The following is a 14,549-nucleotide window of genomic DNA, read 5'->3' on the forward strand; positions in this document are numbered from 1 at the left end:
AGACAAAGAAAGTATAAGAACTGAGGCAATATACTGATACATTTTACAGCCCAAGAAACAAAGTAAAATTGTCAGGTTCTAGCAGGCATTACAAAGATTTTACCTTGAAACCGTGAAAAAATTCACTAGTTGAAAATTTCCGTTCTGTTGACAAAAAAAAAAGATAAGCTTCAGCAGAATCAGATCGGCATCAAATTTGCTTAATCGACGAGATGAGCAAGCTTTCACTTGAGCTTTTCAAGTGTAAAATCAATTAAAAACTGAACCTGCTCGTGCCTGCATTTATCAATATTTTTCTTTAGTTGGTTTGGATCACACTCAGCTGTTTTTGAAGATTGACTACTTTTTACTGTTACTGTAGATAATGAATGATTTTCAATGCACTTTCTGTTTCTGTGACCCTTCCTTTTCCTAACAACTTGAAAGCCTTCGATATCCGCCATTTTCTTTTGTCTGCAGCGTTACTAGTTCCCAGGTTTCAAGAGGAAAGGTTGGTGTACGAAAGAGCGGGGCAGTGGGGCGGGGGGGGGGGGGGGGGGGGGGGGGGGAGGAGACACCATTGTGGATGACCTCTACAGGGGATTTTGTGGTTAATAGGCCTCAGGTTATCATGTGGGCAGTGAAAAGATCTTTTCCACAGCTGACAGTGTAGTTGGCACAAAGATCTGCAAATCAAATAGGCACATACTAATTGTATTCAGTATCACCCAACTAGTGGACTAATGCAAATCTTGCATTTTGATTGGCTATGCTACTAGAGGACTATTAGTAATAGTCCTCGAGTAGCGAAAAGCGTGACACTTGCTTTTGTTTTATTCCTAAATAAACATTTCATCAAATTGCATTTGCTAACTTTGTTATTGCCTTTTCTGTCCAACTAGTTGGGTGATACTAAAACAATTAGACCCTTCACCCTCAAGGGCCACGGGTCAATAGCCTATTCGGCTTCACCTCATGGGCTATTGACCCGTAACCCTTGCGGGCTTTGGGTCTAATTCTTAAATATTTTAGTATTCATTTGTTTGCTTGTAAATTAATTACCCTTGCTGCCTCGTTCAAAATTAAATATTCTTTTGAATTTTTAGCTTAAGAAGGAAGCAACAAGGGCTAATTTGAAAGCAAACAAAAGAATACTAAAATGCCAGCCACTTTGGAATAAGGTGTATGACTATTGCTATTAGTCAGAACAAATCAAACCTATAAGCCCCACATTATAAAACTCCTCACGCCCAATTTTCTTTGTTTTTTAAAAGCAAGGGTACGAATAACTTGTCCCAAAAAAGGAAAAAAAGGGAAAAAAACAGTAACTGGTACCTCATATTTAGAGGGTCTTGACAAACTGCAAGCCATGTGAGTCTCCCGTTGAAGTCGAAGCACCCATTTTAAAAGGGTTAGCTTTTAATAACTGTGTGGCTTGCATGTTGACTTGCATGGCTTGCATGGCTCACATATTGTACAACCTCACATTCAGAGGGGTTATAACAACCACAAAATGTCATTGCGGTCCTAAAGATGTGTGTGGTGTGTTAATACACCTTGCCTTGTATCAATGATATTTAGGCTTAAATAAACACAAGATCTCAATAATTTACTTTATTTTAGTTGGTCCTGTCAGAAATAACTGATCGACATAAAAACTCAAAATATCTTTTATAAAATAAAAATGGTATATACAGTTGTTACAAGGCTCTTTTCTGAAATTCTCCACAAACACCAAGTGGTGAGAATCAGTTTTCAATAGAAAAAACACTTTCAAGTGGTGTGCTTTGTGAGTTTCATCTCTAATCTAAAACTGCAGGAATTAAAGCTATGTTTAATAGCAAAGATTATAATTAATCTCTTCAACTATATGGCATCACATTTTTTCTATTTTGACTTTGAAACTTTTAATGTGCTCTAAAACACAATATTATTTGAAAACTTAAGTTGGTAGTCCCATGGCCAAGCTAGTGTGTGGAAAAATTAATTAAATCTACCCATGAGATGATGTCACAAAGTGTTGTGCAATGCAAACAATTCCCTCAAAGCAGTTTGTGATGTCATCCTCTCAGGGATAGACCAATGCCCCTTGATAGCTCTTCTGTGCAGTAACCAACTAAAATTTTTTCCTTTTAAGTACTGCACAATAATTAACGTAAAATTAACAAAACTGACATCGTTTGGATCCACGAACAAGCTAGTGAGAAGCTTTTGGTCACTTTGCAAATTGCTCTGCAATGTGAAAGAATGAAAAATAGTTTGTGATGACAAATCAGCACTAGACCCACACTTCTCACTACCTCCAACATGGGTCCAAATGACCACCTGTAGTGCATTCCAGACACGAGTCCTTCAAGTAAAAGGATAGGTCAGAGTTTAGTAACTTCAACCTCATTAATATCCTACATAGCTCACAGTATTGTTGGTGGGAGAGAATGGGGAATGCTGCAAAATACAGTGCCCCTTCCCATTCTCTGTGCGGCGTTGCTGCTTGTTAATTTGCCTCTGGCACCGACAATACTACCAGCTACATAGGATACCTCATTAACAATTCGTTATTTCCAAAAATTGTATGTCTTGGTCTAGTCAAAATGACAGATGCCGTTTGGTCATAGAAAACTCAAGGAGTTAAAATAACTATTGCTGACTTAATACAAAGAAATAAAATCTAAAACCCTGAAAATTAAAGAATCTACTCCTAATTTGCTCCATGTATTAACAACTCCACCTGTTGGCTATGCAACTGAAACTTGAACCTATGGGTAAATTTGAACTCAGGAGGAATTTACAAAAGTTATTAATTTCAAGAATTCATTTCCTTGTATTCTGTGTATTTCTTGCTGGAGCCCTTGACTAAATGAGCAGGATATTTCATTGAATTTAATGCCATCTTTGCTACTACTTCTTTTGGGAGATCAATATGACATTTTTCTGCCAGTCTGACAAGGTAGATAAGTACATCGCTCAGTTCCTGTGAAAGATGTTGTTTCTCCTTTGGAGACCAATCTATCAAAAAAAAGAATGTTTGGCGATTTGCCGTGGGTGAGAATGTGGCTAAAATCCCTGGGGACTGACGGGTAAAAAGAAACCCCAAGTTTGTTAATAATAATAATAGTAATAATAATAATAATAATAATAATAATGATAAGAGTGCATTTTTCACTACTTTTCACTATCTTAGATTTATATTAACATACAACGTGTACATAAATTATATTCTAGTCCACATTCCCAAGGCTGCACCCGCAATGATGTTGATATATACACTGAATGCTTTTACCAATAAAGTTTACCATAATAATAATAATAATAATAATAGAACGGTAATAATAAACTAACATTACAGACCAATTACCTGCTCGAACACACTTTACAAACTGATCACGTCACTGATTGATCGCTTTCTTCAATCACACGAGGAAAAGAACCATTTGATGCAGATTGACCAAAGAGGGGGAAAAGCAAAGACCATGGGTTGTGCTGATAATCCATTAATTGACAAAATGGTACTAGAAGATGCACACTACCAAAAGAAAAATTTATCCTGCACTTGGGTGGATGTGAAGATAGCCCTTGATTCGCTATCCCATTGGTGGGTCATTAAAACACTTGAAATGCATGGAATACACTTACACTAGCTCTTACAAAAATCTTCTTAGTAAAGCTATGTTGCCCACTCTGTACAAACATAGACTTCAGGACATAACTATACTTATGTTCGAAGTTAAGCAGGGCATCTGCCTGATTTATATAGGTAATATATAATTAAGCAATATGATAGAGACTATAGTTTAAGAAATGCAGACTTTGTAATTCCACGTTTTAATATAGTGACGTACGGCAAGCATTCCATCAAATATTTTGGGTCTTCCCTATGGCGCAGATTCCTTAGGAGTGTAAAGGCTGAATGTAACTTGAACAATTTAAAGAATCATGCAAGAAAATTGACTTTACACTGTATCTTCAATTATGAATTACCTGACCAAGAACGTACATAATAGCCGAGAGCCAACAAGGGAGGAAAAGGGAGCCTGGGAACAAGGTTTTAGTTGCATTTCTATTTGCAGGCTCTTTTGTGTCAGCAGTACTATTTACACCTCGTGTATGTAAAATAGTAAATGCCAAGTCTTGTCCTCCTGGCTTAAGGACGGTGCCTACTATTGTTATTGCGCATACGTTCTGTGCAGCTCGAGATACTCGGATTTCCTATCGGATACGCTTACTAATACTGGGATATTTTTGCGCGGTTTAAAACTATCCAGAGAAAGTAGATCTTAGTATTAAAGTACTCTTGGTATCCAATAAGAAAATTGGGGGTAATCATGCATTTTTGAGAGATAATTAAGCTTCAATTTCAGAAAGAACGCCATACATTGCTTTGTATTTTAAAGCTTTTTGCAAATATTATTCATGAATTATCTTTGAAAAATGCCTGGTTAGCCCCAATTTTCTTTTTCGATTTCAATAACACTTGTTAGGATTCTAACTGGCCTAAAGTAAACACAACAAGTTCTAGACAACCAGCTGAGATCGTCGAAAGAACCTTCATCACTTCCATGACAGAATTGCTCAGAATCGCTTACTTTATTGCTCATAATATTCCATATTTTACTCTAAGCTAAGTTGAACTAATAAACATCAACATCAGAAATGTTGACACTCAGTTTACTGATTTAGTGAAGCTTTATAATTGTGAGAAATCTGTTTACTGTATTTGTGTTCACTGGGAAAAGTTCCAATGCCCAAAACGGGATCAAATTTGCACCAAAATTAAGGACACTGTGTTTCCGAGAGTCTAGCTTTTCAAAATTAGTTTTTCAGGGGTGCATGCCCCTGGAGCCCCTAGGTGAATCGTGTCAATGGCACGATTAAATGGGTCTCTGGCCCATCATACCAGCCTATAATGTCCCCATTCCTGCCTGCAAAAACTTGTACCTACATCCCTCCCTAACCTGTGGGTTGGAAAGTTATTACACAATGGCCAGATACATCTTATCAAATATGCTATGAAGACATGGAGCATACATGTAACACTGGAGGTGAATACGAACAATCATGGTAAGAGAAGATTGGTCCAATAAGAGTGAACAAAGGGATTTTGCAAGGCGACTCTTTTTGTGCGAGATTGTTTACTCTTGCACTGAATCCGATCATGTGGTACTTGAGAAGTACAGAGGGGTACAGCTTATCTCATGCACCTAACCAGAAAATCACTCATTTATTGTTCGTAAATGTACCATGAACAGAACAGAGGGTAGCAGTTGTGTCAAGTAAATTGAGAGTAATTCTTATGGATATTGGCTTACAATGGGGTACAAACAAGTGTGCAGCAGTGCACATTAAGAGAGGTCAACATGATCACTATAAATTGCTGGGTAAATTCCAAAACACCCAACACCTGGACGACAAAACCATCAAAGAGGTTGCTGAAGAATACAGAAAAAGGATGTGGGTCATCCCCATTATTAATTCCACACAAGGTCAAAGCCACAAACACCTATACACTGCCTAAACTGTAGTACTACATGTGGAAAGCTGATTGGCAGATTAACATCTTAAGAAATCTTGACAGGCTAACAATAAAAATCATCCATAAGTGCAAGGGTAAACATAAACATTAATCGACACAACTCATTTGCCACCCTGAAGAGGGAGTTAAACGGCTTATCGAGATAGAAGCATTCTACAAACACACAAAAATAAAGGTGGCCCACACTTCGGAAAATGAACACATTAAGTTAGTTAACCCATTGACTCCCGGGGATTCCCCACTGATGAGTAAAACCGTCTGGAGTTAGACAGGGTAAAATACGTCTAGCCAGTCCAGGCCGGATTAATGAGTGTCAAAGGGTTAAGTATTTTCGGAAGGGAAAGGAAGATAGGGGTTTGAAATCAGTATTTAAAGATTCTATTAAAGAGATATATCAAGGAGATACAACTGGACTGCCAATTTAATGATGGAGCCACACTTATCAGACAAGCCAATCAGGCAGTAATGGTTAATGGTAAAGAACCCAAAAACATCAAAGAAATCCTATGAAAAAGCCACCATGCAGAAGAGAAGAACTGCAGTCAAGGAACAGCCCTGGGTTGGAAAATATGTAACTCAGCATTGGAAGGATCCGGAAATAGCACCTGTGTCATATCAGATTCAAAGAACAGAGGAACATCCCAGATACAGTCCTGTCAGTGGACGCGTCCATTAGCCAACAATAATTATTACATAACACTAAGATGTATAAAAAGAAAAGTTACAAGAGAGTCTGAAATCAACTGCTTTATCTTTGACGTGGACAGGGAAACAGAATTACTCAGAATTCAGGTGTCTCTCTTGTTTTTCATGAACAAAACTTTCCGGGTCCAACGTTCGTGTTCTGTGCGAAATTTGCCGGCTATTGCCCGTCAACTCGCCACCTACTTTTCCTTGAAAATTACCTCAAATTCTACAAATAACACGAGAGACATTCACTCAGAAAACGAAGCTTGGATCCGGAAAGTTTTGTTCATGAAAAACAAAAGAGAATTCTGCCCGTACATGTAATTTCGCCAGCTGCTGGCTCTTATTGAAAACCCTGCGAGTATGTCCCAATGATCAAGAAATGGCATCCCACATCCTACAGTAGGTGGTTGCTCATTATGGCACAAACACTCTACAGGGAGAGACACAATCGACTGCTACAACCACTATACTATAGCATACTGGAAAAGTACGAGTTTAGTGAATCTGAAAACTCTCTACTTTGGTATAAGCAAAGCCACCCAGTTCCACGTTTGGAGAATAATAAAGCAAAAGTATTCTGGGATATTCCATGGAATCTGGATAATGCCCAAGAAATGGTGCCATTACAAACCTGCTCCATTTGTGTATGAATGTGCTGGACAAAATGAACAAGGAATGGTACATAATAGAAGGAACTGTGTGCGTGCCGGGAACAATACCAGCAAGGACAATATTTAAAAAAGACAAGTATGCCGATTTAAGATTAGGAGTGAAGAATTAAGTTGTATCCTGGACACAAAGTTAGCAGCGTAATTTAAGTAGTATTTGACTTTCTAGCTGCACACCCCATTAACTTGGCAAAAGAGTTAGCAGACACTATTTTTGCAACATAAGAAAGCCATAAGCGTAACCATTGAGAAGGCACAGAAATGGGTAATTTCTTAGAATTGCGAAATTGTGAAACGGTTCATGTGGCAATAATAGTCATTAGTTAGCTTCATTATCTACATAACTAGGAATAGACTTTATTATTATTATTATTATTATTATTATTATTATTATTATTATTAATTAGGTTTTTTGTACATGAGCATGCAGTATAGTTGCCTAGGCCGGTTGATTGGCTTGCAACTGTACTTGGTTGGGGACGAATTGTTTTCAATAAAGACTTCCATAATTATAATAATAATAACAAGAACAAAAATAGAGAGAAAAGTAAATTTTCCCAGCTTCTCATCATTATCATTTTACTGCTACATGTACAGCTGTATGCACCTTTCTCACCTGGAAGCCCCTCTTTTACTTCACCTTTCCACTGACTAAAAGAATATTGAACAAAGATGAAAAAAAAAAAAAAAATAATAATAATAATTATGCAACCAAGAAAAGTAACCTAGAAATAATTAACTTATTAGGAATTGGGAAATGGGATTTACTCCCTGGTTACAGTACATAGGATTTAATGCAACAATAATAAGAGCAGTGATTGCAGATAGGGCTGCAGGGCTGCAATAATACATTTTCTTAGGATACGATACATACATGTATCTTGATACAAGTGCCACGATACGATATATGATACGATACATCATTACATACAACTGACAAGTGACGTAATCTAACTAAACTGTGTTGGAATCTCTAATTTTTACACCTTTGATTTAAACGAGGACGGTGCTGGTTGTAACTTAGCCTGCAAGCAGGCTCTTCCCCTTGCAGGCTCTTCCGTTGAAAATGGCGTGTGGTCAAAATATAAGGGCTTGGTAACTGACTAGTTACCAAGCCCTTTTATTTCGACCGCGCACCATTTCAATGGAAGAGGATGTTTTGAGCGCGCGCCATTTTCAACGGAAGAGCCTGCTTGCAGGCTAGTTGTAACTCAACAGAGGAAGACATTTTTATGAATGAACCACGTGTTTTTGCTATGGGCGCGTAAGACTGTGTCAGATGACAACTTATTGGAACTACGCATGCGTTCATGCCGCCATCTTGAATAAAATGTGATCGAAAGCATGCAAAGCGATACTAAGCAAGGACGAAGCCCTGTGGCTAAAAAAAGGCTTGTACTAGGGTGAGGAGTCATTAAACTGATTTAAACAGCAATTTCTGAATGTTGGTAAAGTAATTTCTGATTTTTGATGAAGAATATTGCAGAGTGGCCAGCACCCTTGTTTCCAGGCAATGTATACTGCCTGGAAGAATCCTGGAGGAGACATCATACATTTGAGAGGGTCAAGTTTGCTTTGGCATAATTTATAGAGATGGTTATTAAGGTACTCTGATTAAGGTACACTACTTTTCCCACCTCAGAACCAAAAAACAGAATGAAGTGCATTCCAGCTGAGAGATGTTCTATAGACTGAGATAGGTAATGGGTCATAATAATAATAATAATAATAATAATAATAATATGGAACAAGAAAGAATGCCAGTGGCTTTTATTTGAAGGAACTGTATATAACATCGGACTGATTCAAGAACGAGACAAATAGAAAACAGAGAAATATGCTGATTTAAGGGCAAGCTTAAAGAGATTGTATCCCGGTTATAATGTTATTCAAGTGAATTTAGTGTTTGATTTTCTGTCCAGGTACCATAAAGAACTGATTCACAAGTTAAACAATGTAGGACTCTCTGATAGTATGAACATGATTAGAAAATGTCAAAAATGGGAAATCGCACAAAACTGTGAAATAGTGAAAGCTTTTCATAGCCGTAAATGAAACATCAGTCTATTTGAAACATGATAGGAAAGTGCCCAGATTACTGTAATCCGCAGTTTCACTACGATCCACACTTGTAAACAAAGCGAAAGTTTGAAATAATAATAATAATAATAATAATAATAATAATAATAATAATAATAATAATAATAATAATAATAATATCTGCATGATTGATCAGTGCTATTGTTATAAAAGACTTGGATGGATTGATAAACAACACAGTTGTACTTACAACAACTCTGCCACTTCTCCTACTTCACCAACCTAAAATAAAAGTAAAAAAGTCTGACTTACTCAATACCAAGAAACCTAAAATAAAGAATTAAAATACAAAGTTAACCCTTTCGCCACTAAGAATGCCACTTATGGTTTACTATGGTTATGTGGTAAGGCTTATGAATAATATTAGTAAGTGGGCAATTTAACAACACTGAAACCTTCACTAACTTCACAACATTAAAAAAAAATCCTATAGTTGAAGACCACATCAAAACTCTAACCCTACTCTTGAACTCTATCTGCAATTTAGCTTCCTGTAGCAAAAGGTGGTAGTAAACAAATCTTTCTCTTGGTTATACATTGTAGGTATGTCCTAGCATTATACTGTTCATCAAAAAGCAAACAACCAGCATGATGAGGCAATGGGGATTAGCAAGAATACTGTTCTCCAACCCATCCCAGGGAGATCAGGACAAGATGGCCATAGTTTGAAAGTCACTCTCTCTCTCTCAATTTAATCAATTGACTCCTGGGAGTGAGACTTAATAGATTTACTCTAACGCCAGACAATTTCACTTGTCAACGGGGAGGGGGGAGTGGGAGTGGTTCAAGGAGAAATGGGTTAACCCTTTAACTTTAAGGCCTGAAGGGCCCTCCTTGACGGGTAAAAAAAATTATCGAATGAAGGGGGTAGTTTCTAAAGAAACTGTGGTGCTGCGTCGGTAGGGAAGTAGTATACAAAAATTTGGTTTTATCAAAGGAGTTGATAATGTAAATTGGCCACCGTACAGAGATTCTAAAAGCTGACGTTTCGAGCGTTAGCCCTTTGTCAGAGCGAATCGAGGAATTATAGGTTACGTGTAGTTTTATAGTAGCAAAAAATTATCGTTTGGTGTTAGAGTAAAATCTATATGTTGCCACTGGAAGCTCAAGAGTTAAAAGCCACAGTCACATGTTCAAGCATTGTTATCAACCAGTAAATTAGTGCATACAGTGTATAGACCACTTTCATAAATGGTGACCACTTTCACATTCTTTTGTCTTTATGTTAATTAGACCTACTGCCCTCATTTCGCAACAACACTTCTTTTGAAATTTGCTCGTCGTAGTGAGGCTAGTTAGGCTTATTAGCATTAAAACAAAAGAATATTTTATTTGGCCGCCATTATGAAAGAGGTCTATGACCTTCACCCTTTTATCCCTGAGAGAGCACCCACTGAAGACTAAAATAATTGTCTGTTGTTCTCTTAAAGACATAGTTAGTAGAATACTAACCTTGGTTAGACAAACTATAATTTTTAAAGCAATTAGGATAGTACGCGCACTCTCATTTGGTCAAAAGCTGTGTTTAGATGAGAGTATGGAAACACGGCTGTGACATCACACAAATTTTGATTTGTTATGTAGTCAGACGCACGTTTTGATTGGCTGGTAGGAAATATGAGCGTGTATCAGGAAAATCTGTTTCAATCAAGAAGTAAAAAAAACAGCATTTTCCTTCATTTGTTGAATTATCTTTGCGGAATATTTTATAAAAGCAATAGAGGACTGTTTTCCGTGTTTCCATTGTCTCATCTAAATAAGAGGGGGAGTTGGGAGAATTAGAGACAGTTATGCAAACCCGAGACGCAGTCGAGGAGTTTGCATAACTGTCGAGAATTCTCCCAACTTCCCTGAGTGTTTAGATGAGGCTATGGAAACAAGGAAAACGTTCCTTTTTGCTTAAATATGACGTGTCAATCTTAGGAGGGAAAAGGATCAAAGGTAACATGGTTCTTGAGTGGATGTAGATATTGTTAACACTTCAACCATGAACTGCTCCCCATTGATGAGGAACATCATCTGGTGTTAGACAGAGTAAAATCTACAAGTGCTATTCTAAAGAGGGAGAGGGTTTCAGAAGTACCAAATTTGCTGTATGTTATGTCTGGCCATGGACTCAATGGTTGCTCCAGAACATGTAGCATGCATGTTTAATGACGTGTGTTCAACATGTCTTACTTGGAGAATATTTTGATATTTTCTTTTTTGTTCCAAAATGTATTACTCTGAATAACTTAATTAAATAAATAAATAAATAAATAAATAAATAAATAAATAATATTAATAATGATAATAATGATGATGTTCTTATACCATCGCCAGCACAAGATTTCTGGGCTGATGAAACTGATCCCAATCTCTTTCCTTGGAAAACTCAGACTGCATCTCCCGACTGAAACCAAACAGCGAACCATTCAATCAACACAATTCAATTTATACATCCTACGAAATTAAGAAATGCTTTAATATGAGCTTACGTACAGCTGCACGTACAGACGTGACCACCTAGTTAAGAGCTTACATTTTTTCTAATGAGGGCTCTTCGCTGAACCGGAAGCTTTGCATTTCCTCTACGTCCATGGCGCTTTCGATGTTTATTGAGGTACTTGCTAACATATTCGACATAAAAATTCGGCGTAAAAATTGCCTCTTTCCTCCTCGAGCTTCGATCAAACCATGGTATACTCAAACTATGGCGCCAAGATGACGTAGTAGTCCCATAAGTCTTTGGAAACGTGTAACAAGACCATCGCTCAATGCGCGAGTATTTTTAGCCGCCATCTTGTCTTGCTTTTGCCGGTGGTGTTGCATTGGTTCAAGCTCCTTTGCCAAAATATTGGAAGCTAAAATGAGTCTTGGAAGAACAATTTATAACGCGTTATTTCGCCGAACTTCTACATTTGTTGTCACGATAGTGGTTGGAGGATTTATCTTTGAGAGAGTATTTGACGAGGGAATGGATAACTTGTGGGAAAAGATGAACAGAGGGGTGAGTAATTTTATACGCTTTGAAACTCAATGCAAATTTACTGGTCTCGTTTGACGTTTATGTTATTGCCTCATGGATTAGCTTGCTAATCCGTGAAGTGACGTGGTGAAGTGTATAAAAGTGTAATAAAATGTCGATTTACATGTACCATAATAATGCAACTTTGAAGCAATAACTTATTAATATTGGCTTATACGCCGGTCCAAGAAACAGTGAAACGCTCCTCGAACATTTAATCAAAAGCGCAGAGCACAATTTCCATCATCTCCCTTCCCTCTTCCAGGAATCTTCTTATTTTTCTAACAAGGTGCAACACACAACACATAGTTTGATCCCCATTGACAACTGGAATTGCCTGGTACCAGACAGAATAAAATGCAAGTGTCACTCTTCTAAGGAGGAAAAGGATTAATGTCGATAAGCTTTTTTAGCCTTGTTACCATGGGCAAAATTAAAAAAGAATGTGTAAATCTAAATGAGGCCATCAGGGCTTTTTACATAATTATACAAAAAAATAATAAATTACAATACATTATACAATACATACTTAATTGACTACTCCCCATAGGGGCTTTTCAAGGCCAATGAAACACAATCACAACAGAACAGAACATTCAACAACAACTGTTAAGAATCCCAACTGGCCGGAGGCAAGCTATTGTAGTTGGCTATTTGCAAGTGCAGCGGAGGAGTTGAACCAGGGACTACCAGGAACAAGTTCAACCAGTGGCCAGGACATGGCTTGAACCTGGGATCCTGGGATCTCAAGGCAAGCGCCCTTAACACTGGGCCACACTGCCTCCTGCCTTGGGTACCATTTATGACAGCTGTTCATTGCATTCCTTGGGTGGAAGAGAAGGGAGTTTGTGAAAAGTGCACTTTAAGAAGTGATTTTCATTATAAAGTTATATTTTACCTGGGAACTTCCTGTAATAAAAAGCTCGAAAAGTTTTAACTATATATAGCCAGTGAACGTTTTTACAATTTTTAATATGTTTTACCCAGGCTACGGTTCCTCTATTTTTAAACAGAATAATCATTATTGAGAACCCTGTGGTTCATTTAGGAGTCTGCTAAATTGTTTTCTTTAGTAAGTTCTTTTTTAAACTGTTTGTTATTTTTTCCCACCAGAAATTGTGGAACCATGTGAAGCACCGTTATGTCACGGATGCAGAAGACGCTGATGAATAACAGAGACTATTTAATTTGATGAACAATGCTAGGTGTTTTTGCTTTTGAAGATATGCCTCTGGAGGATTTTAATGTTTGGGAATGCTTAGCTCTGTCAATTCTCGTGAAGTAAATCAGCTTTGATGGAAACTCGTGGCTGCAGTTTAGATAACTTGTGACAGTTCTTTTCCTTGTGGTGGATGCAATGAAATGTGCACAGTAAAAGAGGGGTGAAAAGTACCATTCTTTGTTATTTCCCAGGATACTTGCAGTCTTTGGAAGGAGGCATTGTAATAAATATTGATATATTTTTTACATTTTGTAGTATTTCTGTGTGGGTTTTTGGGTGGCCTCAATGCCATTTGTGTAAGGTATCGTCATATATCTGCATCATTTTACTAAATTGTTTCAACCTTGGGGTCATGTCATGATTTGATGGGGCAAGATCACACGGCTGAGTTTTGTCACCGAACTGAAAGTCACATTGACTGTTTTTGGCTTGACTTTTGTCAAGCCAACCTTTTCAAAGTATGTCTTAAAGTGCCCATAACCCCAAAATATTTTTTCGCTAAAATGAATCTTTGCACCTGTTCGAAACGCATCGTGGCTTTTTTCCCCCTTTTTCTAACAAATCCTGCCATTTTAGAGGCTTCGAAAGTTGCGAAAATCCAAGCATCTTTTGTTCACGACTGAGTCAGAAGGGGAGTTCGACCCTTCATCAACATGAAAGTTGTTGTGTAGATCCTGTTACCAAAATCATTGGTGCTTTCAACCTAATCGCTGAACAAATTTTGCATTCTTTGTTATTTCCACAGCAACAGTGCAATCTTCACACTCGTGAAAAGGTGCATTTGCAAGATGCACTTAACATGATATGCAACACGCAAATAGAAAAGGGCAACTTAGTAAAGTTTACCTTGTGCCCTTTAATGTCACAAATGAGACCTAAGTAGCGATGCTCCAGTACAAGATACAAGGTCATCCATCGCATGGAGCCCACCAAGAGGCCCTTTGCAAGGCCGTGTCAGGTGACCTTGTCAATCATAAAAAATGGTTGTGGGACAAAATAGATGCCATAAATGGAATGAGTGTGATGAAATTAGTAAGAATGTCAATTTTGAGGCAACTGACATTTACCATAATTGCATGATTTTAGAGCAGTTTGAAAAATGTAAAAGAATTATTGTATGCTAGATGGCAAAGCTTGCCATCCTGCACCTGTTTTCCATAAAAATCTCAGTTAAATCTTTTCAGCATTATAATCACTGTAACATCTTCCACCTAAATGTCAGTGGCCTCAAAATGATAGAGGTATTCTTAGTAATTTGATCACACGTTTTCCATTTCTGGCAACTATTTTGTACCATGACCACTTTTTTATGATATTTGACACTTAAACTGCGTGACACAGTCATGCCAAGGA

At 37.6% G+C, this 14,549-nt stretch overlaps 1 protein-coding gene and 1 long non-coding RNA gene across 2 annotated transcripts; one reads left to right on the forward strand and one right to left on the reverse strand.

Moving 5' to 3' along the window:
- Positions 1 to 1,578: 1,578 nt before the first annotated feature.
- Positions 1,579 to 11,623, reverse strand: LOC137976323 (dCTP pyrophosphatase 1-like). The gene is made up of 5 exons (XM_068823624.1): positions 11,489 to 11,623; positions 11,281 to 11,359; positions 9,158 to 9,189; positions 7,484 to 7,518; positions 1,579 to 2,985 (listed from the first exon to the last, which is right to left on the reverse strand). Exons 1-5 carry the CDS (start codon positions 11,590 to 11,592, stop codon positions 2,783 to 2,785), a joined length of 453 nt encoding a protein of 150 aa, XP_068679725.1. The 5' UTR covers positions 11,593 to 11,623; the 3' UTR covers positions 1,579 to 2,782.
- A 118-nt stretch (positions 11,624 to 11,741) lies between these two features.
- On the forward strand, positions 11,742 to 13,441 carry LOC137976324 (uncharacterized). Its single transcript, XR_011117748.1, has 2 exons — positions 11,742 to 11,956; positions 13,088 to 13,441. It is a non-coding gene; the product is annotated as an uncharacterized lncRNA (long non-coding RNA).
- Positions 13,442 to 14,549: the final 1,108 nt, after the last annotated feature.

This window comes from Montipora foliosa, chromosome 11 (genome assembly GCF_036669935.1).
Source record: "Montipora foliosa isolate CH-2021 chromosome 11, ASM3666993v2, whole genome shotgun sequence".
Classification (NCBI taxonomy): domain Eukaryota; kingdom Metazoa; phylum Cnidaria; class Anthozoa; order Scleractinia; family Acroporidae; genus Montipora; species Montipora foliosa.

Coding starts and splice junctions, on each gene's coding strand:
- LOC137976323 (XM_068823624.1), bottom strand. CDS start 11,592: ATGTCGAATATGTTAGCAAGTACCTCAATAAACATCGAAAGCGCCATG. Junction 9,190..11,280: donor GAAATCTTGTGCTGGCGATG/GTATAAGAACAT, acceptor CTTTTATTTTAG/GTTGGTGAAGTAGGAGAAGT. Junction 2,986..7,483: donor AGTAAAAGAGGGGCTTCCAG/GTGAGAAAGGTG, acceptor TTTTTTTGATAG/ATTGGTCTCCAAAGGAGAAA.